The sequence below is a fragment of the Excalfactoria chinensis genome, chromosome Z, assembly GCF_039878825.1.
Source record: "Excalfactoria chinensis isolate bCotChi1 chromosome Z, bCotChi1.hap2, whole genome shotgun sequence".
In the NCBI taxonomy this organism is placed as follows: Eukaryota; Metazoa; Chordata; class Aves; order Galliformes; family Phasianidae; genus Excalfactoria; species Excalfactoria chinensis.
This window is the reverse complement of record NC_092857.1, coordinates 35730195-35754771: the sequence shown is the minus strand read 5'-3', so window position 1 is coordinate 35754771 and position 24577 is coordinate 35730195. Positions and strand designations below refer to the sequence as shown.

General features: G+C 38.3%; 1 protein-coding gene across 1 annotated transcript in view; it reads left to right on the top strand.

The window, feature by feature from the left end:
• LOC140263802 (guanine nucleotide-binding protein G(q) subunit alpha) overlaps positions 1–9123 on the top strand; it is a 111047-nt gene extending 101924 nt beyond the window's left edge. Inside the window, exons 6-7 of the mRNA XM_072359003.1 lie at positions 4358–4511; positions 5785–9123. Coding sequence (XP_072215104.1) covers positions 4358–4511; positions 5785–5975 — 345 coding nt within the window. The 3' untranslated portion in view covers positions 5976–9123. The remainder of the gene's footprint in view (positions 1–4357; positions 4512–5784) is intronic.
• Positions 9124–24577: the final 15454 nt, after the last annotated feature.

Sequence of the window (24577 nt, the reverse complement as noted above, 5' to 3'; positions counted from 1 at the left end):
ATTGCCTAACAATGTTAACAGTAAATAAAATCACCAGAACTCATTGTTTATTTGGAAACTAGAGAAAATAACACATTAATCTTCTGTGCCAAAACTGTCTACTGTGTGTACTGTATTCGTTCATACAGGTTCACACACATTCATATTCTCATTTTGGTTTGTGGATAAAGAACCCTTTACGTTTAAAGTGTGAAGTATTAAGCATTTGCGTATGGACGAGCTGGAGCCTGTTTCTTTTTGTCAGAGTAGGTGGATAATAATGGAAATGAGAGGTTGAATGTTCATGGACTCATTTGCTAAGCTGACAGAAGTGCTGCTGGTAAATGTTGCTGTTGGCAGCAATCGCTGGCAAAGAATATCGCCTTTTTTTTTGTTCAGTAACCAATGTAAAAACTGACTAGAGAGCAGCAGCTTTCAACAACAGTTTTATTTTAAATATATTTTCTCTGTTTTTATCAGGAGGATATTGATGAAAATGTTATTATTGTAGCATTCATGTCATTTCATTCCAGTCAATAGAATATTCTTTTTTCTGTTTAAAAATATGGTGATAGCAATGTTTATGTTGCAGTTTTGACCACTTTTCAGACTACTTCTATTTTGGCGGTATTTTTGTGATTGGGTGGTTTCTGAATATGTCAATTTTTATGGATTTCAAATGTTATTTATTTTTACCTTTGCTAGATGCATAACATTGCAATATATTTTCAAGGTCAGTGCCACAGCTTCACATTGTTGGAGTGGTTAGACTTCTTCCAGGTGATTTGGAAGTACAATTCTCAGCAATGGATTTTACTTCTATCAGCAGCATTTCTTGTTGTTTTCTGTTCGTTTGTTTTGTGAGGGTTATTTGCAGAAAGATTCGAGGCAAAGCAAACCAAATAGAGGAATTATTTCTGAGCTCTGTGTTTGAAGTCTTTTGAGTTATCCAGAAAAACGTTTATGTGGTCACTAAGTCCTTTCTCAGAATTGCCAGTCACAGCAGTGTAGCTTCAAGTTTATATTTCATACTGGTGGTAAAAATCAGAAGCACTTACAGTTTTGATACTGTATTTACTCTTTTTCATAGCAGAGGGAATATCTCCTTACTTCCCACCTCCAGTTTCCTTTGTTATTTCCCAACTTTTCAGTTAGCAGCCCTATTAGACAAGGACTACAGTCCAGGGTCTTCTGTGCAGCCAGGCAGTTCTTCTGTTTAAATAATTGCTGGAAGTCCTTCTTGTATAGTGGAGACATTCTTAATCAATGCAGACTTTCTGACAAAAAGCATTCACACCACGTCACGTAAAATAATATAGTGTGTTACTTGATGCTAAGCAACTTAAGGAATATTGCAATCTGTAAGAGCTTTTTTTATGAACCTCTCATGCCAGTACCTCCTGTTCTGCAGTTATCATCTCTGAATGTCCTCTCACTTGAATAAACATTTGTTACCAGCATAAACAATTACCTATACCAGGGAAGCTGTTAATTTAAGAATGCTTGTCTGCTTCACCACATTTTCTCCCAACACTTCAGTGAAACTGAATCCCTAAAGATTTGTGAATTCCTAATTTTGTTAACAGATGCTATTTAAGTTGTTAACAGTTTATAAGAAAAATTTTGATGATTTTTTTCAATATGTAACTTACATTCTGCCCACTAGATGACACTCTAGACAATTATATTTTTGAGTGAGTCTCCATCACTGCTTCTGTTTTGTTTCAGATTAATGCTGAACCTAGTATTTTCTAGTATATCAAAGCACTGTTTGTTTTTTTCAGCTGGGAATTGCTGTTTTTACTAGGTGTCAGCAGATATGTCCTTTAAATATTATTTTAATATTATTATGCTCTTTGTAGCTGTTTTCATTTCTGTGGCAATAAATAGGAGACATTACTTTCAGAGTGACCTGTGTATTTTGCTGAGTCTAGGCTATTAACTTGTTAATAAGATAAAAGATAATTGTCATAATCTTTAGGGCTTGTGTTGGGTATTTTTCAGATAGCTACACAAGTATCAGTTCCACTTGCTCTTCATTTTAACTATGCAAATGGCAATATTTTTCTACAAAGTCAGTCACTTTCCATCCAGTAAAGTGGCACTGACTATAGCAGTTACTCAGTAATATACACAATGTTGTGTATATCATGCAGTGAACTGAAATGAAATTTCTTAATTTCTTAATTGAATTTTCTTAATTTACACCCTTACAAGACTTTGCAAGACACTCGTTAACAGTGTAAATGATGTGAAATCTGCATTGAATCCATGTAATTGTCTAATCTGTTCTCTTGATGTTCTAGTGGTACTATCTTACTACAGACGTCCTTTTTTAAGGACATTTGTGTCTGTGGAACATTATAGCATGACATATATTCAGAAAATATTTCTATAGCCCTTCTGATATCTTAGTTGCTGCTGTTTGCTTTACTCTGCACGTGAAGATGCTTTAAGGGCTGTTCTATAGCAATGTACCCATAGTGAAATAGTTACCATTCCCCAGAGATATGAGTTATTGTGCAAGACTTTATTTCACCTTCCCAATATCCTCAGTTGCCACCACTGTACAGAGCAAGATCCTTGTATCATTAGAGTCAGTGTGTTCTGCCAGTGAATTCCATTTGATTTTATTTAGCATTGGATAACTTGATATAAAATTAGCAGGAGCACAAGTCTGCTATTTCCTCTTTAAACCTACTTTCCAAGATTCAGGAATAGATTCATATTCAGCATTGCGTATCCTGGAAATGTAGTTGAAGATGAACTTTGGAAGCTAGTGACTTCTTTAGAAATGGAACTTATGGTTTTACTAGTGAATACAGTGAAGTAAGGGAATCTGGGATAATCTGGTAGTGTTTATTGACTTCAGTTACTGACATCCTGAACTACATACCTAAAGCAGTTCAGTTGTTCTTTCAGTTTTCTAGACTGCAATTGCTGACTGACCAGTTCTGCAAATTATTTCTCAAGGCTCTAATTATTTCCTTTGATACAACTTTTTCCTAAGGCAGGTCTTTCACACTGCTTTTGTAGTAGGAAGTCGCCTTTTTGGGAATTCCCAATTGGCTTTGAATTTATGGCACTCTCTGAAATCATAGAGATCTGCTTCATCTCTGATTTGTTTGTTTATTGCCTCTTTATAAACCCTTTAGTAGAGAAGAAATCTTTACATAATGTGGAGAAGTCTGACTAGCAGTTAATCCAGTGACTTAGATTTTATGCTTAGCTCTGTTGTTGTTTCAGTTTTTCTCATTTCTGAATGAAAACCTGTCAACGTTGAAATCAATGTGAGTCATAAGAATTGAATTGAATAAGAAGTCAGTAAGAATTGTCTGGAAGACAAAAAAGATTTTACTCTATGCATTAGCTTCTCAACCTATAAATCAAACCATAAATTTCTACAAAATCATTACTTTTAATTTTTTTAGTACATACTGTTGGTCTCTTTAAAATGCAGACTAATGCAAGGTACACTTATTGGAAAACTGAGTTTTCTAATGGATTGTTGTTTTACTAAACAACAGCAATATCTGCAGGATTCAGTTCCTTCCTGGTGGTGATGAAGCAGTTCTTTTGAGTAGGCAGCTCATTTAATGATAATAAAAGAGGGATATTGTTTCTGGGTTTGAACTCAATTTGTTCCAGTGCTGTTAACTGCATGATGTCAACCTAACAGTTCTTCAGAATTTTTTCAAATCATAATGTAATTTTGCTGTGTCAAAAATGATAAATAGAGATATAGGCTTTGTTTACATTTCAGCTATAATGAAAAGAGTAGTTAAGAAGCATTTAAGCGATAAATTAAAGGCTGACCCAATTATATCAGTGACAAATTTAACAATTTCAAAAGATTTTGTTATAAGCCTTTGGCACTGGGGAAGCATTCTCAAGTACCAAATTTACTTGTGACTATTTTAAAGCTGATCTTTGTATGAATTATATAATTCTGTATTTAGAATTCAAGAAAGGCCTGTACAACAAGCAATGTTCTTCAACCTTGAATTGTTCCTTAGGTATTTTTCTCTTATACTTGTCCCTGTTATTCATCAAGTGCGTCTCAGTAGCCACAAGTTTGGTAGGTGGTCATAACTCTGCATAGTCTGACACTATATTTGTATCACTTCTGGCATTCATTTTCTGAACCTGTGTTTTAAAGAATATTTATGCTTGAGGGGTTAAGTTTTCAAAAAAAAAAAAATAAAAAGGCCTGCATGTTTACGTAGCTGCTTACATACTAGCTGTAGTTGAATCAAAGTTGCAAAACATGAAAGAGCTCTGTTTGTTAACTAAAGTAAGGTTGCTTCAATTGATTGCGTGTATTTCTTTAAATATTTGATTGACTACTTGAATTTCTCTTTTCTTTGTTTTATTCCAGAATCGAATGGAGGAGAGCAAAGCACTCTTTAGAACAATTATCACATATCCATGGTTCCAGAACTCTTCAGTCATTCTGTTCTTAAATAAAAAGGATCTCTTAGAGGAGAAAATCATGTACTCCCATCTAGTTGATTATTTTCCAGAGTATGATGGTAAGTATACTGACATCAGAGTTCATTCTCTATTTGCACTGCCATACTGACAAAATATAATTTAAAAAAAAAAAACAAAAAACAAAAAATGAAAGCTTTGCAAATTATAATAATCTAATTTTTAAAAAATACAATTGAAATCTTTTGTATAGTTTTTAGATTGCTATGATTTCATTTTCTGCTGTCTGTAGGGGGGCAGTACACTTAATAACCAGTTCTTCATGGAAAATAGTTAATTTTTAGATCAGTACTATCGTGTTGGCAGTGGATCAGATTCTGTTTATTTTCATAAGTTGGAGTGAGTGTTGAAACTGAAGTGTAATAAGCTAAACACAAATGAAAACACATTCTTTGCTTTACAGATTGTCTCACATACTCTTTAGTTGAGGTTTGGTTTTGTATAAGGCTGTGTGTCTGAGAGTTGTTTCAAGCAGTGAACAGGCTGCAGGATCAGACTGTATTAATAATGAGTAAATTTAGTTTGATAAGGTGAGAGAAGACTGACAGTTGAATAGAAAAGAATCTCATTCTTTCAAGTTTATTTCATATGACAAACTCCTTAGATGACATCCTAAAGGTGAGAAGGCTCTGCAAGATACTGTGCTATCAACACTGAATCAAGATAACACCTGTGTTAAATGCTTGTCCAGGAAAAAATGAGGCAATATTCAATCAGTTCAGGGAAAACCTATTTCTCCTGCCATCTGCCATGGGTGAGAGGAAAAAAAGATTTAAGAGTGGTAGAGCTGTTGGAGTTCAGAAGTGGAAGTCTTCAAGTCCTTGATTCTATACTTCTTGCTGAACTTAGCTCTACAGACAAGAATTATGGTTTGATTTGATTTCTTCTGGTAGCAAGGTGGGGTTTCATTCTGTGACTTGCACAGGTCATGATGTGATGTCCTTCACTGTTCCAGTTCACTGGCAATGTGAGAGGTGTGCTGATTTGGAAAAGTATATCACTTCTCCCTTCTGTTTCACAACTCAATGGAGAAGGTAGCGTAGGGATGAGAAATGCAATCCAGGGTGGCAAACTGGGGGATTTAAATTACTCAAAGCAGTTCTGTTGCAAAGTATTAAAAGCATGGGCAGAAGGACGAAGATATTCTCAAAAGACAGTGTATCACAGGAAGGCATTCTTCCATGGTTGGTACTGGAAGACTTGACATACACTGGAATGAAGAGCTGAGAGAGGGGACAAAGACATTTCACTGTTAAAGAAGTTCAGATATTGAATTGTCTGTAAGAAAACAGATTTTATCTTCTTAATTACCAGGACCGCAACGGGATGCGCAAGCGGCCCGAGAGTTCATCCTGAAGATGTTTGTAGACCTGAATCCAGACAGTGACAAAATTATCTACTCCCACTTCACATGCGCTACAGACACAGAGAATATCCGCTTCGTCTTTGCTGCTGTCAAGGACACAATCCTACAGTTAAACCTGAAGGAGTACAACCTGGTCTAACTGTGCCTAGGAGGCCCTCCAGAACCAACTTTGTGTGATTGAAGATATACAGGAGGGACTGTATGATCTGTGAAAACAATTTGCATAATACTAATTTATTGCCGGCCTGGACTCTGTGAATCTCCACAGAGTTTGTAGTTAATATTATGATTTTATTTAAACTACATGGAGGAAAACCAAAAGATGCTGAAGTACATTCACAGCACGTTTCCTCATTTTTTAGGCAAAACCTTGTGACTCAATGTATTTGAAATTCTCAGTCATACACTTATAAAGGATAGCAGATTTCTGCTATCAGAGCAAAATCAAGCTTGTTTCCTGTTTCCCTACCCCTTTCTCTTTCCCTCCTTCCTCTTCTCTTATCTTTTTTAAAGGTACAATGGCCTTTTTTTCCCAGTTACATTCCTGAGTAAAAACATTTTCTGTTGACTGATTTGGTCAGGAAAATAGTGTCATCAGAACTGAATTCATCAGACCATTTTAACTTTACAGTATGTACTTCACTGAAGGATCAAAAGAATGGATACTGTGATTTTTAAATTCTTGACATGAGTGTTTTCATTCTGTCTTCTCTTTTGCAACTAGAATATTGAGATTACAGAGTAGAATTACAGTTTTGTATGAATACTGAATTATTTTCATTGTTTGGAAAGGTGTGATGAAGACAGTAATGAAATAATTAAAACACAACTTAGGATGTACGTTGAATATGATAGAATCTCTTTTAAATTGCCATGTGCCATTTTTTTCTCTCTTTTATTCACAAATGCCAAACAGAAATGTCATAGACACTACATTTTCCCCAATGGCTACAGCCTGAAACAGTGTTCTTTTTTCCTTCTTTAGTCACAGCTCTTTTTAAGCATTGGGGTTTGTTTTGTTTTGTTTTGTTTTGTTGTTGTTGGTTTTGGTTTTGGTTTTTTTTTGGCTTTTTTTTTTTCTTCACAGTAGAAAAACAATTTTTATTGCATTAAGATAATGTTGCCAAATCTGGCTTTTTATAAAATGAATACTCTTGAAACATGAGATACTGATTGAAATGCCAAACTGATGAGTTGGGAACTGACCTGATCGAGTCAACTGCCAAATGACAAACAAACAACATCAGCTCCTACGTTCCCTTTATCAGAAAGTGTTCAGTTTTCAAATACCAAAAACAACGCTGTGCGTGAATGTGCTACAAGGTGCACCACACGCATGCATATGGTCTGCTAACTTACAGACAGTTCAAGTCTCTCCTTATGTCAGATATGGCATGAGATTGTTTTCTGTGATAATATCAAGGCACATTTAGTTGTACAACAAAAAAAAAAAATATTGATGGGGGATCACATACAGGAACCTTTCTTGAGAAGGTTGCTTGTTAACTCATTCACAGACATTTGATAGGCTTTCATGCAAAATAGCCTCTCTCAATGTTCTTTAGAAATGATGTAGTAATGTAAATGATACAGTGAAAAAAATCATTCTTGAGATTTTAATGTGCAATTTTTTTAACAACAAAAACGCAGCACACATTGTTGAGCCTTTATTCTGCAGCTTAGGTTGAAAGGTGTTTTTTGACCAGGTGCATGATTGCTAGCAAGCTACAGAAGACTCAGAGATCAGGCATGTAATTAGATTGATTATCTGCATTGCCAAGTAGCACTAGAATGCACTTAACACAGAAATTGCTGCCTCATGGCAGCAGGTGGGAAGTGGGAAAAGGAATGGCTTATTAATTGATTACCAAAGTTAACAATAAGTACTAATGAGACGTTTTTCATCCTTAACCCTCCCAAGTCCAAAACAACGGTAATAAGAACAGTTACTATTTTTTGGTCCCTCGTGAAACACCTTGTAATTTAAAACTGGTTGTAGGTATAGTGCAATTATGAATGCTATAATCATTGTACATACATCTATATATATATATGGCAGCATCCATATTGGCTTTGTAATCATTAATTTTTGGCAAATTGAATGTGCTGTATTGATATGTATCTATGTAATTGTATTGTATGTCTTATAGCTAATTCACATTTTAAATAATATTATTTTATTTACTTTTTTTAAGAGAGAAGAATGTAAATTTTGTCAGTTTATTTCTGACTAGGGATTTGTTGTTGTTTTTTATTTACAAAACAAAACAAAAAAAATTTCTGTAGTACAGAGCGGTACTAGCATCGTGCTGTATAAAATCATTTGCACATTCCTGAGTAGAAGTAAATTGGAGACACCCAGACAGAGGCCATTCACATCTGAATCTGCTTAAAGCCTGTCAGGGCTTTGTACAGATGTGGAAACCAGTTTGGTGAGGAGAACGTAAGGAGTTAGATCTGGGATTGGAACATAAGCTCTTAATATTTGACAGATTTGCATTAGGTTACTTTAACCTTTCTGAGAACCTTTGATTAGAAAAGTGAATTTAGAGATGATTCAAGCCACTGCACATAAATACTTGTGGGTATATACTGTTTCTCTATTAAAAGTAATAATAACCCAAAAATAACCCAGAACATCAAATGAATTAAACAGTATTGTAGAAATTCCAGAAGCTTTAGATAACAACAACCAAAAATGTCACTTCACCATTCTTAACAACTGTAAGACATTAAAGCTTTCTGTTTAGTAAAGCTAAAGCGGATGGATGTAGATTGTAAACAGTGACGCTGACATTATGACATTATAAATAGGTGATCAGAGCAGCTAAGTGTAATGCACAGCATTACAGAGTTGGTCCTGGGTATTGCCATAAGTGCAACAGAGCTTCTTGTTTTACAGTTCCACAGTTGATAATACAACTTCTTTTAACCTGGGTATGCATTGGCCTTGCTGGATGTGGTGATATAAATGGAACTGTGGCCAGAGAGAGGAGCAAAAAAGAAAAGAAAAAAAAAAAAAAAGAAAAAAGCTACTGGTGTCTAACTGAGGTTTGATTTGGTGGTTTTTTTTGTTTTATTTTGATTTTTGTTGTGGAATATTAGGCCTGGGAGAAGCACGTGTTGTTCTAAGTTTTGTATAAAAGCAAAACAGAAGTTTACTCATGCTTTGTAGTTATATTGTGATTGCAGAAGTTTTAAAGAGTGCGTGCCACTGGTCTTGGCTTCTGGTGTATTTTAAGTAAGTTGAACCTGTGGCAACGTTTAAATCATTTGAGCATGTTCTGAAAAAAAAAAAAAAAAAAAAGAAGAAAAAGAAAAAAAAATAATAATAATAATAGTCAGCATGCCAAGGCAAGCTTTACACAAATCACCTAACACAGCATTGCAGTGTGACAGTTTACAAAAAACATTTCCTTTTTAAATGACACAGCTGTTCCCACTTGCAATATACTGTTGTTGTTGTTATTGTGTTGTTGTCGTTGCTGTTGTTTTAACTGGTGATTTCTACTATGCCTTATAGTACTTGAGTCCAGAAGTTTGTGCCTCTAACATGAAGCTGAAGGCAAAAATAAGACAGAAACCCTTTTAACTTTGCCAAAATTATGTGATTTCTTTGAATGTCACGAATGGGTGAGGAGGGAAGGAAAACGTCTTGGTAACCTGTGTATTCTAGATGTTCGCTAGCACAAGAAAGCTGTAATATGTGTTTTACAGAAACCTTAAACTTGCCTTGTTCACTAATTATCTGGCACTGTCCTTGCATATGTAGGATGATGCAGCTATAAGGGCAGTTTACTTTTTATAATTATGACTCTTTTGATTGTCGAGGTGTATGAACTGTAATTTTTAATCTTACTGCCACATGATTGTGAATCAGTTTTTTTAAGTTTGAAAGCGGAGGAGACTTTTTATGCTGGATATCAGTCAGAAGTGACTGCATGAGTTGCAAAAACTTAAATGGGGGGAAAAGGGCTGCATATAAAGACATTGCTAGGCTCCCAGCCTTTGGTTGTAAGGGTCAAAAGACTTTCAGATTACTCAACCTAAGGACCCTCTCCTTGTTATACATTCTTCACAAAAGAATGGCGTTTTAGGAGAAAACGAGACATGTTAACCCACAGGAAAAAATAAAATTTACCCAAATTATTTATTATATGTGCTGCTGTTCTTGAAGCTCTGTGCATGGTTATCCTGCATACTGTAAACTAATGAAGTGTGCACAGCACATTAACAAGGCCTACAAATGACCTACCTCTAGCTAAGAGACCAGTAAAATAAATATGTTCTGAAGAGACCATCAGAAGATAGGAAACTAAAACGGACAAGATTTATGTAGTCAACTACTGTAATTTAGAAATTCACGCTTTTGTAAATACAGTCCCTCTTTTGACATAAACCATACATTCTAAAACTTAGTATGCATTAAACAACTAAAGCCATCTGTCCTTGTCTAATTTGTTAGTTTAGTAGAGGTCTTGCAAAACTGTATGTTTTGTGTTGAGGAGTTACTGGTATTTCCTCTTTTTTGTCTTATATTTACCCATAACACTTTGAGTTGTATCAGTCAAAACAGAAACATTTCCATGTAATCAATAATTCAGTCATTATCTAGTTAAGGGGATATTGCTGTAAGTTTCACTCAAGCTTTTTCACAGTAGCCATGCTGCAGGGAAAAAAAAAAAAAAAAAAAAAAAAAAGAAAAAAAAGGAATGAAGGGGAATTTTGAAGACAGTGTAAAAATACGAGATAAATCAGATCAATCTTACTGTAAAGCTGTGGGTTTGTTTGGTTTTGTTTGTTTGTTGTTTTTTTTTTTTTTTTCCTTGAAATACAGTCTAAGCTGAAGCCTGTTGCTGGTTTCCTCATTTACCATGCTGTAGGAAATCCTTATTTGACCAATTTTTTTTATTATTATTATGGGGGTGGGGGTGGGGATATCAGATACATTTTTAAACTTGCAGTATTTAAAAATAAAGATCATATTTGCTGTTCTTAACGTGTCGTTTAAATGCATGTATTGTCTGTTGTTTCAGGGACAGAACTTGTTGGGTTGCTGGGGGGTTCTTTTGGTTGGCTCTTACTTCTTTTTTTGTGGGTTGTGTAATTACTGCCCCTCAGAAATGTTCCTGGTTAAAAATACAGTACTTTTGGCCCTAACTTTGTACTACAGTATCCTAATTCCTGGAAATCTAGCTTTTCTTTTATATTGCTTGAATTATTGTTCTCCCAAAATGTTTCTTATTATGATAAGTGTTGGATGGATGTATTGTTGTGTGATTACTTTTCAATTATACATGCTTTGTCTTCAGTATCCAGATATTGAAATTTCCAGAATATTACACCCAGAAAGTTTGAAACACTTGAGATTTGGTGAACTGTAGATACTCGTTACTAAAAGTATCACTAAAAGGCTTTGTTGGCTTGTGTGTGATGGGAACATTAAGAGAAAACATTCCGAATTCTCGTGTTTATTAAGCATTTGGCTGTTGTTGATTCTACTGCAAGAGTAGAGTTTATTTGATCTTTTTGTTTGCCTACGCAATTATAGGAATAGTGGACAGATGCCTACCTGTTGCATCTCAGGTCTCTGGCTTGTATCTGTTGAGCAGTCAGTCGGAGGATCTCAGACTTTGGCTGCTGAAGAAGTATAGTTTCAGCCCACTTGCAAAAATGAGCTTCTTCTCTACTATGTGATGACAGCAGATTAAATAAGATTCTTGGAATGCAGTTAATTTTTATAAGGAAGGACCTCAGTGAATTGCTATTGCTTTTGCTTTCCTGTTGAAGAATATAAGGGAGAGGGAACTGTAAGGAGGAATTTGTTTTATCTCAGTGAAGGTAACATCACTTAATGACGTTACATTATGTAACATCAGTGCCTGTATCTCAGCTGCATGATCCGTTACCTCTCCTTTTTGTCAGCCTGGTCAAAAACCAAACCAAAACAAAACCCACTGTTTTTCGCTCTTCTTGCTTGCCTGTTTTAGCAGCTGCATTTCCAGGGTTTTGAGCTGATCAACGGTTCAGACAAATTCTAACCTGAGTAATTGGAAGAGGTAGAATTGTGTGCCCATAAAGTTTAGAAGTGTGGGGGGAAAATGGGGAAAGACTTCCCTCCTTTTAAAACCTAACAATGAAATTTACATGAGTAGTGAGTAGCATACTCACTTTATGCACTCGGGGGGTGAATAGCTGTTCTGGTTGGGAAAGCTCTCATTGCATTTTCATCAAGGAAAAAACTTTAAAGAGGTGGTAAGGAAAGGAAAACCTCTTTGTAATCTATTCCCATTTAAGATGCTTTTGAACATGCATTCAGAACCCAACTGTGAGTCAGGCTGAAGCAAACAGGTCCTATGGGTTTTCAACACTCCCCAGCAAACAACTAATTAATTAATTGAATTCCTAATTAAGGTATTCAGAATGCCATGTTGCAGTTTATGGCATTCAAGGCCTTGTTGAAGATGCTCCTTCTCTGCTTACATTCCCGCTTCTCCGTCACACTCAATTGCTTTCTGCCTTCCAGAGAAAATATTTTCATAGTACTGCTTTATGTATGTACTTTCTAGAATACTTCTGTATTGGGTGTGAATTGCTCTGCTTACGCTGAACAATTGAAGAAGTGTGGATAACACAGTGGAAGGCCTGCACTTCTTGCTTACTACTCATTCCTCCTGCCACTTTGTTCTGATTATTCTTCTGTATCTTATCTCCTCTTTGTCATGAAGAGGTTGGATGAAGTATCAGATTCAGTTTTGACAGTGATCACAGAATTAATTGTACTGTCCAAATTAAAGGTAAACTTATAATGAGAATAACTTCAGAAGGATCCCATGGTCAGTGGAAGAGCCAGTTAACCTTCTGGGCGTACATTGAAGAAAGCAAAACTGTAGTTACAATACAGCTGAAGGACTTAGTAGGTTAATGTGGGCCAAAATTAGCTATTTGAAGATGACATTTCACGTTGTCGATGGAGAACTGTGTTTCTCACTGAAAAATCATTCTTTTTCCTACAGTCATCTGTGAGGTGGTTGATGCAATGACCAGACTGGCACTCAAGTGAAGAGATGCATTAACTTTGACAATAAGTTCCAATGTATTCCTGCAGAAATAAGCTATCACATGTGATTATTTTATGTGATGCTAACAGAAAAGGATGACTTGCTTGCAGTAAATAACATTTCACTTTTATACAGTCACGATAAAGAGAAATCACTCTCCCTAAAAATAAAATTCCATTTATCTTGAGATGAAGTATTTGAAGTCTCTTAACAGCTGCCAGTTAAATGTGCACACAGTTTTGACTTTGGTGTGCAAGAGGCTAATTTGCCAGCACGTGCCATAGAATATTTGCTTCATTCTTAGTGCTGCCTTTGGAAAGCCAGAGCGATGTTGTATATCAAAATCCTAATTTCTCCTTTTCTTGGGAAAATACAGAAGGCACAGACACTGATGTCTTCACAGATATTGATAAGCCTTGATTTATTCTGTGTTAAGAAACTGCAGTGCTAAAGTCTGCAATTAAGGTTTTTCTTCAAGCCCTTTAGAACTTCATTTTTTTAATAGACCTTACCTGAGATAAGCAACCTGAGTATAGTTAGGCAATTGTGAGCTTCATCAAACTTGATAACCTCCCTTGCCTAGTGATCCTTTGGCACTCTCTCCAAGTGATTTCCATAACATTATCATCTAATTTGTCACAAAGATAGATAAGCAAATAGATAAATAAAATCCCAAAGTAGTGCATGTTACCAGCTACTTATTCATTGCTTTCCTGTTTAAGAGTTCAGTAAGAGATGCAATAGCTGAGTGCTTGAAATGGTGCCTTGAAAGGGCAGCGGAGGAGTAATGTAATGCAGCAAGGCATGGAAGGCAAATCTTGCATCGCTGGTCAAATAAGTGAAACTGATTTTGCTAGTAAGACTTTCAAAATATGCATAAATTAATTACTTTGTCTAAACATTGGAAAATGGCTGCTGTAGTCTAATAGATGATCTTAATTCTTAGTTATGGAAGAGGTTCTTGTATGTTAGGCAATGAAAATGTAAGGCAAATGACTTTCTACAGCTCTCCAGCACGTAATGTTTGGATGTGCTGTTAAAGAGAACCACAAGTATATCCTCTATTCTTCTATTGCACAGCAGGTGAAAACAGAGGTCTCATTTACCAGAAATTTAATACAATGGCATACAAGCTTCACTGCTGCAGACTTCATTTTCTGCGATCAGTTCATATTCATTTAGCTCTTCCTTTCAATAATTCTGTGCTCATTCCGTTGCTAAAACAGAGTCATTTCTTATCCCGGTGAACTTCACAGAGGCAATGAAAAACAAACTTTCTCCTTAGAGGAGTCTTTTTTTAGTGCTGATCACCTGAAATTTCTCAGGAATTTCTTCGTTACCTGCTAGTTTATATACTGTAAGTCACAGAGGTTTAAGCATTATCGTGAGGAAAGCAGAGAACTCCATAGTAATTGAAGTCTATCTTGAGTACACTGGTTCAAGCCTATGTTGCATGATTTACAATGCCTAGCATTGTAAATTCCACATTCCTATGTGATACAGTGCTGTCACTGTGACCTTCTGTGCTAGCTGTGAACACAAGGTCCCCAAGGGTAAAACTTTTAGCACGAATTCTCTGCATGTGATGCAGAGCAGGAATAGAGCTGCTCTTACAGTGGAGCAGAATTTCTTTACAACAGATACCCTCTTCATTTTCTCTCCCTCTCGTTTTCATTAAAAACAAAGAAACAAACAAACAAAAAAACAAAACAAACAAAAAAACAACTGAAAGAACTAAGAAGGTTCATAACTTAGTACACACACAGTACAGTCAATAGGATAGGATAGGATAGGATAGGATAGGATAGGATAGGATAGGATAGGATAGGATAGGATAGGATAGGACAGGACAGGACAGGACAGGACAGGACAGGACCATACAGTAAATGGAATGGAATGGAATAGAATAGAATAGAACCATAGAACCATAGAATGGTTTGGGTTGGAAGGGACCTTTAGGATCATCTTGTTCCAACCCCCTGCCCTTCTTAAACTTGGTTGTTAATTTTGCTCTCTTCCAATATCTGAAAGGTGCTTACAGCAAGAGAAGACCTGGTCTCTTCTCACTGGTGGCAGATGACAGGACGAGGGGAAATGGCCTCAAGTTGCACCAGGGTAAGTTTAGGTTGGACGTTAGGAAACACTTTTTTTACCGAAAGGGTAGTTAAGTACTGGAATAGGCTCCCCAGGGAGGTGGTTGAGTCACCGTCCCTGGATGTGTTTAAGAGCCGTTTGGATGTGGTGCTCAGGGATATGATATAGCAGAGGGTTGTTAGAGTTAGGGTACTGTGGTTAGGCTGTAGTTGGACTTGATGATCTTTGAGGTCTTTTCCAACATGAGTAATTCAATGATTCTACTGATGAAGTTCACTGAGCAGCAGACTTGAGAATTTAGGTGAGAGACACGGGCAAAACAAGCAGCGCGTTCTCATGACTAGACTTCAGACTGTTTTGATAAGTACAAATTTTCTGTTTTCTGTACTGAACTATTTTTTGTATAATATTGAAAATATTTAAATTCTTTCTGAAAAGACACTTCTACTAGGGGTCACAAAGAAATTCTCCTATATTTATGTTGATTACACATGGAATCATAGAATCACCAAGACTGGAAAAGGTCTACAAGGTCATCCAGTGCAAGAGTCCACCCATCACCAATACTACCCACTAAGTCACGTCCCTCAGTACATCACCTAAATGTTTCTTGAACACCTCCAGGAACAGTGACTCCACCACCTCCCTGGGCAGCCTGTTCCAGCACCTGACCACTCTCTTAGAGTAATTCCCAACATCAAACCTGAATCTCCCCTTGCACAACTTGAAGCCATTCCCTCTAGTCCTATATCTGGTTACATGGGAGAAGAGACTGACCCTCACCTCCCCACAGCCTCCTTCCAGGTAGTTGCAGAGAGGGATGAGGTTTCTCCTGAGTCTCCTCCAGACAAAATCTCAGCTCCCTGAGCCACTCATCACAAGACTTGTGTCCCAGGCTCCTCACCAGCTTCATTGCCCTTCTCTGAACACACTCCAGAGCTTCAATGTCTTTCTTGTAGTGAGGGGCCCAAAACTGAACACAGTAATTGCAGTGCAGCCTCACCAGGGCTGAATACAGAGGGATGATCACTTCCCTGCTCTTGCTGGCCACACTGTTTCTGATACAAGCCAGGATGCCATTGGCCTTCTTGGCCACCTGGGCACACTGCTGACTCACATTCAGCCAAGAATTGACCAGTACTCCCAAGTCCATTTCCTCTACACAGTCTTCCAGCCACTCTTTCCCAAACCTGCAGCGTTTGTTGTGACTAAATTGTAGGACCTGGTGCTTGGTCTTGTTGACTTCATCCCATTGGCTTCAGCCCATCCATCCAGCCTGGTCCAGATCCCTCAGTAGGGCCTTCCTACCCCCAGGCAAATCAACACTTCTTTGCAACTTGGTGTCATCTGCAATATTACTGAGGGTGATATCTTTAAATTTTACTTCCAACAATATATACATATATCCACCAGTACAGGAGGGTTGTGGAGCTGTTGAAACAGGTCCAGAGAAGGGTCACGAAGATGATCAGAAGGCTGGAGCAGCTCTTCTACAAATAAAGGGTGAGAGAACTGGGCTTGTTTAGCTTGGAGAAGAGAAGGCTCCAGGGAGACCTCACTGTGGCCTTCTGGTACTTGCACGGAGCTTACAGACAGGAGGGGGACTGACTTTTTACATGGCTTGATAGTGACAGGACAAAGGGGAATGCCTTAAATTAAAAGAGGGGAGGTTTAGGTTAGATGTTAGGAAGTAAAGATTTACTCAGAGGGTGGTGATACACTGGCACAGGCTGCACAGAGAAGCTGTGGGTGCCCCAAGGCCAGGTTGGATGGGAACCCCGGGCAGCCTAAGCTGGTGGGTGGCAACAAGCCCATGGCAAAGGTTTGTAACTGACTAATCTTTATGGTCCATTCTGTGTTTCTTTGATTCTGTGATTCTATGAATCTATGATTCTATGATTCTGATCTATATCTTACTATCAAAATATATGTCTGTCTGTCTGCATTTAGTCTGAGACACTCAGAGGAGTACTGTGGTAACTGTCAGGGTAGTGTCAGAACTTCCTTGAGTCTCTTCCCAGAGAGGATCACAATGACCTTTGTACTATCAGTGTAAAAAAAACAAAACTAAAACGTCAAGAAAGAATCACTGTGCATATAATTCTAGTATCTTATGAAACATGTGATGGCCATAATCATATCTTGTTTTAATCAGATTTACATCTGAGGAAAAAAAAACAGCATCTTAAATACAGCTAACATTTATTTAACTTGTTTCTTACACTACTAATCCTATTAGCTGTGGTACTTAGCTATTTCAAAATGTTACGTGCAAAACTTAGCATCACTTGGCATGGCTGCTGTTTTGTCAGCTATCACTCAAATCTTGATGGCTGTTGAACTGCGCTGTAAAATTCTACACCTTTTTCTTTCATCTTCATACTTTCAGCAACATTAAACCATCCTCACCACTTTCCATGTAGCTCATGTGCTAAAACCAGGATTCCTTCCCCCCCATTATTTTATGCTATTCTCATTCAGTGGGCAAACACAAACTTAGTTGTGTTGTGTTTCTTACCTGCTCCTTCTGAGTCTTTGTAAATGGATTGAGTATTTTCAAATTTTAGTAGCTATTTTACAGAATTTGAATCCCACTATGGCATAAAATTTGAGCTTTTCACAGAATCATAGAATCACAGAATGACCTGGGTTGAAAAGGACCACAATGATTGTGTAGTTTCAACCCTCCTGCTATGTGCAGGGTCGCCAACCACCAGACCAGGCTGCCCAGAGCCACATCCAGCTTGGCCTTGAATGCCTCCAAGGTTGGGGCATCCACAGCCTCTTTGGGCAACCTGTTCCAGTGCATCACCACCCTCTGTGTGAAAAACTTCCTTCTAATATCCAACCTAAGCCTCCCCGGTCTCAGTTTAAAACCATTCCTCCTTGTCTCAGCAGTATCAGACCACGTAAACAGTCGTACTCCCTCTTGTTTATTTGCTCCCTTCAAGTACTGCAAGGTCACAGTCCTCATCTGAGGATGAGGTCTCCCTGGAGCCTTCTCTTTAGCTAAACAAGCCCAGTTCCTTTCTTCATAGGAGAGGTGCTCCAGCCATCTGTTCATCTTAGTGACCCTCTTCTGGACCCATTCCAAGAGCTCTGCATCTTTCTTATACTGGGGGCCCCAGGCCTGAACGCAGTACTCCAGATGGGACCTCACAACAGCTGAGTAGAAGGGATCAGTCACCTCCTTCTCCGTGCTGGCCACCCCTTTTTTCATCCGAATCTGATTGCAGCTTAGATTTTGCTCAAAATTAAATCACTCAACAATTCAGACTCTATTCCTGCTATCCCCAAAAGACTCATTTGAGCGTTCTCCATTAACTTTATCCATAAATCCAACACTGAGTTTTAACACTAGCTCTCAGGGCTCTTCATTAATGTGGCTTGCAACATACTAACAGCAATTTTTGTATTGACTACAACTATTACATTAGAAAGACAGCATAAAGTGGGTTGGTTGGCATTTGTAGTAAAACAGACCTTTTTTAAGTATTTTGTTCCTGGTAACTCAGAATTTTGAGGGTATTAAATACATGTGAGCCAATGAATTAACTAAAAAGCTAAAGCTGCTAGGATTAGAAAGAGAGAGGGGAAGAATACTGTGAACTGTTGAGTTAAATGAGAATGTATCATCATTATAGTATCATAGTATTGTGCGAGTTGGAAGGGACCTTAGAGATCATCGAGTCCAACTCCCGGGATCCGAGCCCTCTGTGTAGCAGAGCGGCATTTCTACCCCCTGCTCCACAGGGGGGATTCGAACCCGGGCCCCCTGGTGTTGCAAACGGGAATTCTACCGCTGCGCCACCGGGGCACACTGTGAATGTGAATGTGACTAATTACTCCTAATTATTCCTGTCTGTACTGTGTTAGAATCTTTTGTTTCGGAGAATATGAACCTAGCCAGTAAAAACAAAAAAACCAAAAAAAACAAAAAAACAAAAAAAAAAAACAAAAAAAAACACCACATTGATTTACTTGTTTAACAATTACACACACAAGCTTTTAAAATAAATTTTTTGCACAAAATCTGAGGCAGCCTTTTAAAAAAGTGAGTTTTGGTGAAAAAGATTAGTCATTATCTGACCAGAAGCCAGTTCCTGCAAGGATCTAGTAACTCAAACCAACAACTTTTACTAGCAGAAAAAGGAGAGTTCTTGGAATTAATCCACGTACCTGAGACATCAAAACTGACAATTTACAAATATGGGAAAATTAAGAGTGAGTTCTGCAAGAAGAATAAGCGCGGTGTAGTATAAATAAAAGAGAATTTTGAAGAGATTTATTAAATAATAAAAATGTATATATAGTACCAAGACAATTTGGCAAGAACTTCATCTTGATTTAATTGCTAGGGAAAGGGAAAAAATGAAGCGTACAGAAAAGAAGGTAGGAAGTATCCAAAATGATAACGGGAAAGTTAAATAACTACTGCTGTAAGAATAACTTGGCACTAAAAGGGCAGATGGGTCGAAGTATATCAGGAACAAAATACATTAGCTATGTTGCTTGGCCATTATAGATTTACTGAAATGTTAAAACAGGAGGATGAAGAAATGATGAAACTGGGATGACAGACCTGGGAGGTGTACTTGAACACATTCTGGTCTGTTAGTAACTAGAGATAATCGTGAATAATACTGAGTGGGAACTAAACCAAGCCCAGATAAGTTGCTGCCAGAAGTTCAAAGGAGATTTTGTTCTGTTTTAATACATCATGAGGTTCCAGAGAAACACAAAAAGACTGGAACAGTGTGGCTGTGGTGCATTATCTGCTGCAGTTTAATTAATGGAACGCTGCCATCAGTCAGCATAAGTAAACACTTTGGTAAACTTTCAGAAGTATTTGCCTGAATGTTACTGAGTGCTTCAGTGACAAACTGAAGAGCAGGAGTAGAAGTGATATGATCAGTCTTTCAATTCCAGTTCTACCACAGTATGACTGTACAACACTGTGGATTGGATTCTGGCTCTCTCAGTCTCTGACTGAGCCAGTGGAGCTGTGAGAGTGAAAACAGTTCATCCAAATTAGCTCTGGTGATGCTTCAGTGCTAGTGAAGTTTAGACTACATGATAGAAGATAAAGTAAAAATGCAAAACTTTACGGTATCTGCCAGCAACTGAAACATCTGTTTTTTTCCAAAACATCTCCTAAGCCGATGCGTTCCTATGTCTCTCTTTGAACCTGAAGTTCAAAACACATTAAGAACTCTAATAAGAGCATATACATGCGGAGATACTCAAGAAAATTTCCGTACATGGTAAATCTTTAGAATTTAAGAGAGAATTCTTTCTTTCACCCTTCCTCTATATGAAAATGATTATCTGACAATTTCTTTGCTTCACCATTCTCTCATTTTCATCTTTGATCCCTCTCAGAATATTTGTTACATCAACAGTTTTATTTGTCACTGCTTTTTTTCCCTTGTTTACTGTTTTAGGGTATAAACGCACATTGCAAATATATTGTCAGTCTACCATACAATACAATTAGCAAATTCTGTCAATGGTAACTCTCAGACAATATCAGTCAGAAGGAAACCTGAGTTTGCTTTCAAAGTACAAGCTGCAAGGACCAGATTTTCCTTTTAATTGTTTTGTGATTTTATCCAATCAATTGTTCACTTTCTAAGTGCTAATTTAAATGGTATCCTTCAATCCAGGCATTAGCATTGTAGAGCAAGAGCACAGTAAATAACACGGGCTTGGAGGATAGCTGAATCTGGGATATTTTTCACCTCACCAGTATTTGGGATCATTAAACCTGTCAGACTTGTTTGGGCCAGAACGAAGGCTTCTCTGAGTCTATTCCTTTTAAGGAGCGCAGCTACTGTGAGTTACAGAGCAATGAAATGCACAAAGTACACAAAGTGCCAAAGAAAATAAAGAAGTCAGCTGGACTGAAACTTTATCACTGTGTAAAATAACAAAACAAACAGAAACTCAACCACCCACCTAAAGAGAAAGCGACACGATCATTAGTGCATTGGGTTTATTTTAATCTCCCAATTTTGATATGTGCATAACATCTGGAGTCTGTTTCTCATTAAATTTCTGTATCTTCTATGACTGTTTACTCCTCAGAAATGTGGACATAAACCACTACCAAATAAAAATCCTTTATCCATTTTTCACAGGTTAAAATGACCATGAGTGCCTACAACAACGGTTTCCTTATTCTTCAGTACTTCTTGAGTGAATGACAAGGCTCTTCTACTACCCCTCTTGCTCACGTATTTAGTACAGCCTTAGCTAGGTACTGAAGGATCACCATATACATAAATAAGGATTAAAACTGAAATATTATTGGTATCAGGTATTCAGCATTGAAGTTCTCTCTCCATATAATTACCCAGAAGATCACTTCCAGATATTGGAAAAAAAATAGTTTTAAAAAATGGCAAAAATGAAGTAACTTCCCTCACTGCACCTACACTGTTAATTTCTGCTTATGGCTTTTCTAAAGCGTGATCCATCTCATGCACTCCTACATTCAATTCCATTTTTCATTCAGCCAGTTGTTTTTGTGTAGAGCACACAATACAACATGAGTTTATGAAACAGCAGAAGTTCATTCTTCTGCAGCTGTTCTTCAGGTTCCTACCTCCACCCCAACCAAAACTCCAGCTTAGCTTTAAGAAAAAGAAGAGTGATTTGAAACACCTTTTCTTAACCGCATACAAACACACCTTTTGTTCTGTAAAAAAAATAAAATAAAATAAAATAAAATAAAATAAAATAAAATAAAATAAAATAAAATAAAATAAAATAAAATAAAATAAAATATAAAATAAAGTGAGGAAATAGGTCACAGAATCACAAGGTCATTTGAGTCGAGAGGGACACTTAGATTTCACCTAGTTGAACTCTTGCAACGAACAGGGACAATTAGGTGCTCAGAGCCCCACTCAGCCTGACCTCCAAGGTCTCCAGGGATGAGGCCTCCACCACCTCTCTGGGCAACCCATTCCAGTGTCTCACCACCCTCACTGTAAAAAGCTTCTTCCTTTTATTCAGCCTTTTCCTTATATGCAGACGTTGGAGCTGAAACATTTTTAAATCACACCAGATCTTTAAAAGAATCTCAAGTTACCCTTAGCAAAACATGTGCTTTGTTTAAGAGAAGGCACGGTTTCACCACTGACATTTACTGTAACCAACTCAGAACTGAACCCTGCTTCTGCAATCTCGCCTGATCTCCTCAGAAATACTGTGTAACCATACGTCTCCTACTGATCCTTTAGTTTTTGGCAGCCAATGGTTTTTGGCAGTCATTGCATACTAAGCATTAAAACTCTTTGCACTTTTAGTGTGTTGCATCCATGGAAGTGGGCATCTCTGGTTAATGGTAGATTAGCTGCAGGAGTTAATGGTAAGTGTCACTGGGTACTTACTGCAGGTGTACAAAACATCATACACCTTAATGTTCTGTGCAGCCTCTTTGCATGTAACTCATAACAAAGCCTCTGGAGGCTGCTACAGACAGGAATGGCTGCCAGGTTCTGTGGTGTTTATATTTCTATCCAACTGTGCTGAGAGACACAGCAGCATTTTGGATAAACAAAGCCTTCAGGAGCTCAGCAGAAATTATCAACTGCCTTATTATAATCCACACAGACCTTCTGCTCAGCTACAGAATAATCAAAGGGCAAGCAGTGCTAGTTTGCTCCAAACAGCAACAACTTATCAGACAAGAACACTGATGATTAGGAGAAAGCTTAAGTGTACTACACAAAATGCTAGTTCAAGGGATAAGTTGCCTAGGTAACTTCCTGCAATGTACTAACTTGTTCTTGGGCGGAGAAGTAGATGAAATACAGTATAATGTGTCAGGAAGAGTTCTTCAGCCTAACCAGTAAAAGATGTGCAGATGAGGAAATCCACACTCTCTGGGAAACTGCATGGCACCAGGCAGTGCTATGGTATGGTATGGAAACACTCACAGTTGAAACCCAGACCAATAAGGGACATGAATCTGCGTGGCTTCCCTTTTCCTCTCTCTGCCTTTTCTCTGCCTATGGCTGTGGTATCGTAGTGCTTTTATTTTGCTGATATTGAAGAACCGCTGATGGGAAAATTGGGAACCTTTCCTTTTCCTTTTTCCTGTCTTACGTTTTGTGTACTGCTCATCAATGCTTCAGACAAGGCAGGTACTTACCTGTTTAGCAATGAATGACGTTATTTGGAGAACAGCCATGTTTGCAAAGAAAACTCTGCTATCAATGGACTCAGAAGGTCCCAACTCCTCCAAACCCTGACTGCACTGTTTCTCATGTTGGGAAAGCACCCTGAAGAGCTGGTAACACTGAAAAAATACTGCAAAACACTTATGAACCAATTTCTTCATAACCGTACGTTGTACAGACCCAGACACAGTGAGCTTTGTTTTAAAAATATTTTACATTCACGATGTAGATAGACATAACTGCTTTAGTGAAGAAGTCAGGAAAACAACCTATCACACTCATTTAAATATTTATTTATCTTCCCATTACCGTGTGGTTTCACCTGTCGGTGTTGCACAGACTCTGAGTCAGAACCTTGCTGCTCTTTATCAAATCCATCTGAAGGTCCAAGTGTCATTGTGGCCACTGTAAAGGGAAGTAGGGAAGGAACACAACAGGTGAAAATTGGAGTAATGCATCAGAATAAAGGAGACTTCCAAAAAACAGACAAACTGAAGTGGAGAAGAAAAGGTAATTTCAGCATGTAGTCAACGTTACTATAAATCAGAGGTTTGGCTTTAGTGCAGTAAACATTTCTTCCCCACTGATACTTCCCCCCTCCAAAAATAAATCTCTCAACTAACCAGGAAAATCCACCCGTGATCAGCTTGAAAAGAGATTCAAAAAACAAATACTGATTTTTCAGACCTTCAGTAGCGTAAAAGGGTCACATATAATATACCGTATGTATGATATCGTGTATAACAAGAAGGTCATCAATATCACTCTTTCTGCTCTCTGCGAACGCGTGAATGAGTCCCAAGCCTGAGACGTGCACTGTGACACAGCGTTACAGAGAGAGCGCCCTGCGCGGCAGGCGGAAGGAGCCGAGCTGAGAAGAGCTCCTGGACGCACGGGGTGTCTCTCTGGGAAGCGCCCCAGCATAGAGCGGTGCCGGTGCTCAGCGCAGCCACTCTCTCCCTGGTAAGGCCGTAGCCCAGAAGCTGGCTTGCAGCTCCGCGTCCTCCGAGGCGCCGGTGACAGCAGTCCTGCACTCTGTGGTGTTTTCCACGAATAGAGGCGGCGGACTCCCTGGGGACAGTGCCGCTAATTGCCGCTGCCGGGGCTCGGGTTGGGGCGGGGTGGTACGGCAAGTAAACTTTTGGACGTAACGACCTCCCGAGTCTGCGCTCCTTAAAAAACACGGGCTGGTATCTGTAAGCCAAACGCAAGGTTCGGCAGGGAATGAGGTGCAGCCGCCTGCACAACAACTCAAAACGAAGACCGCGTGCCCCCTCCAGCAGAGGGATACCCCATAATCCGCCAGCAGCTCCCACTCTGACCCCCCCAGCAGAGGGACGGATACCGTTCCCCCCACCGGCGCCTCCCCCGGCCCCTTCCCGCCCGCCCCCCGCAGC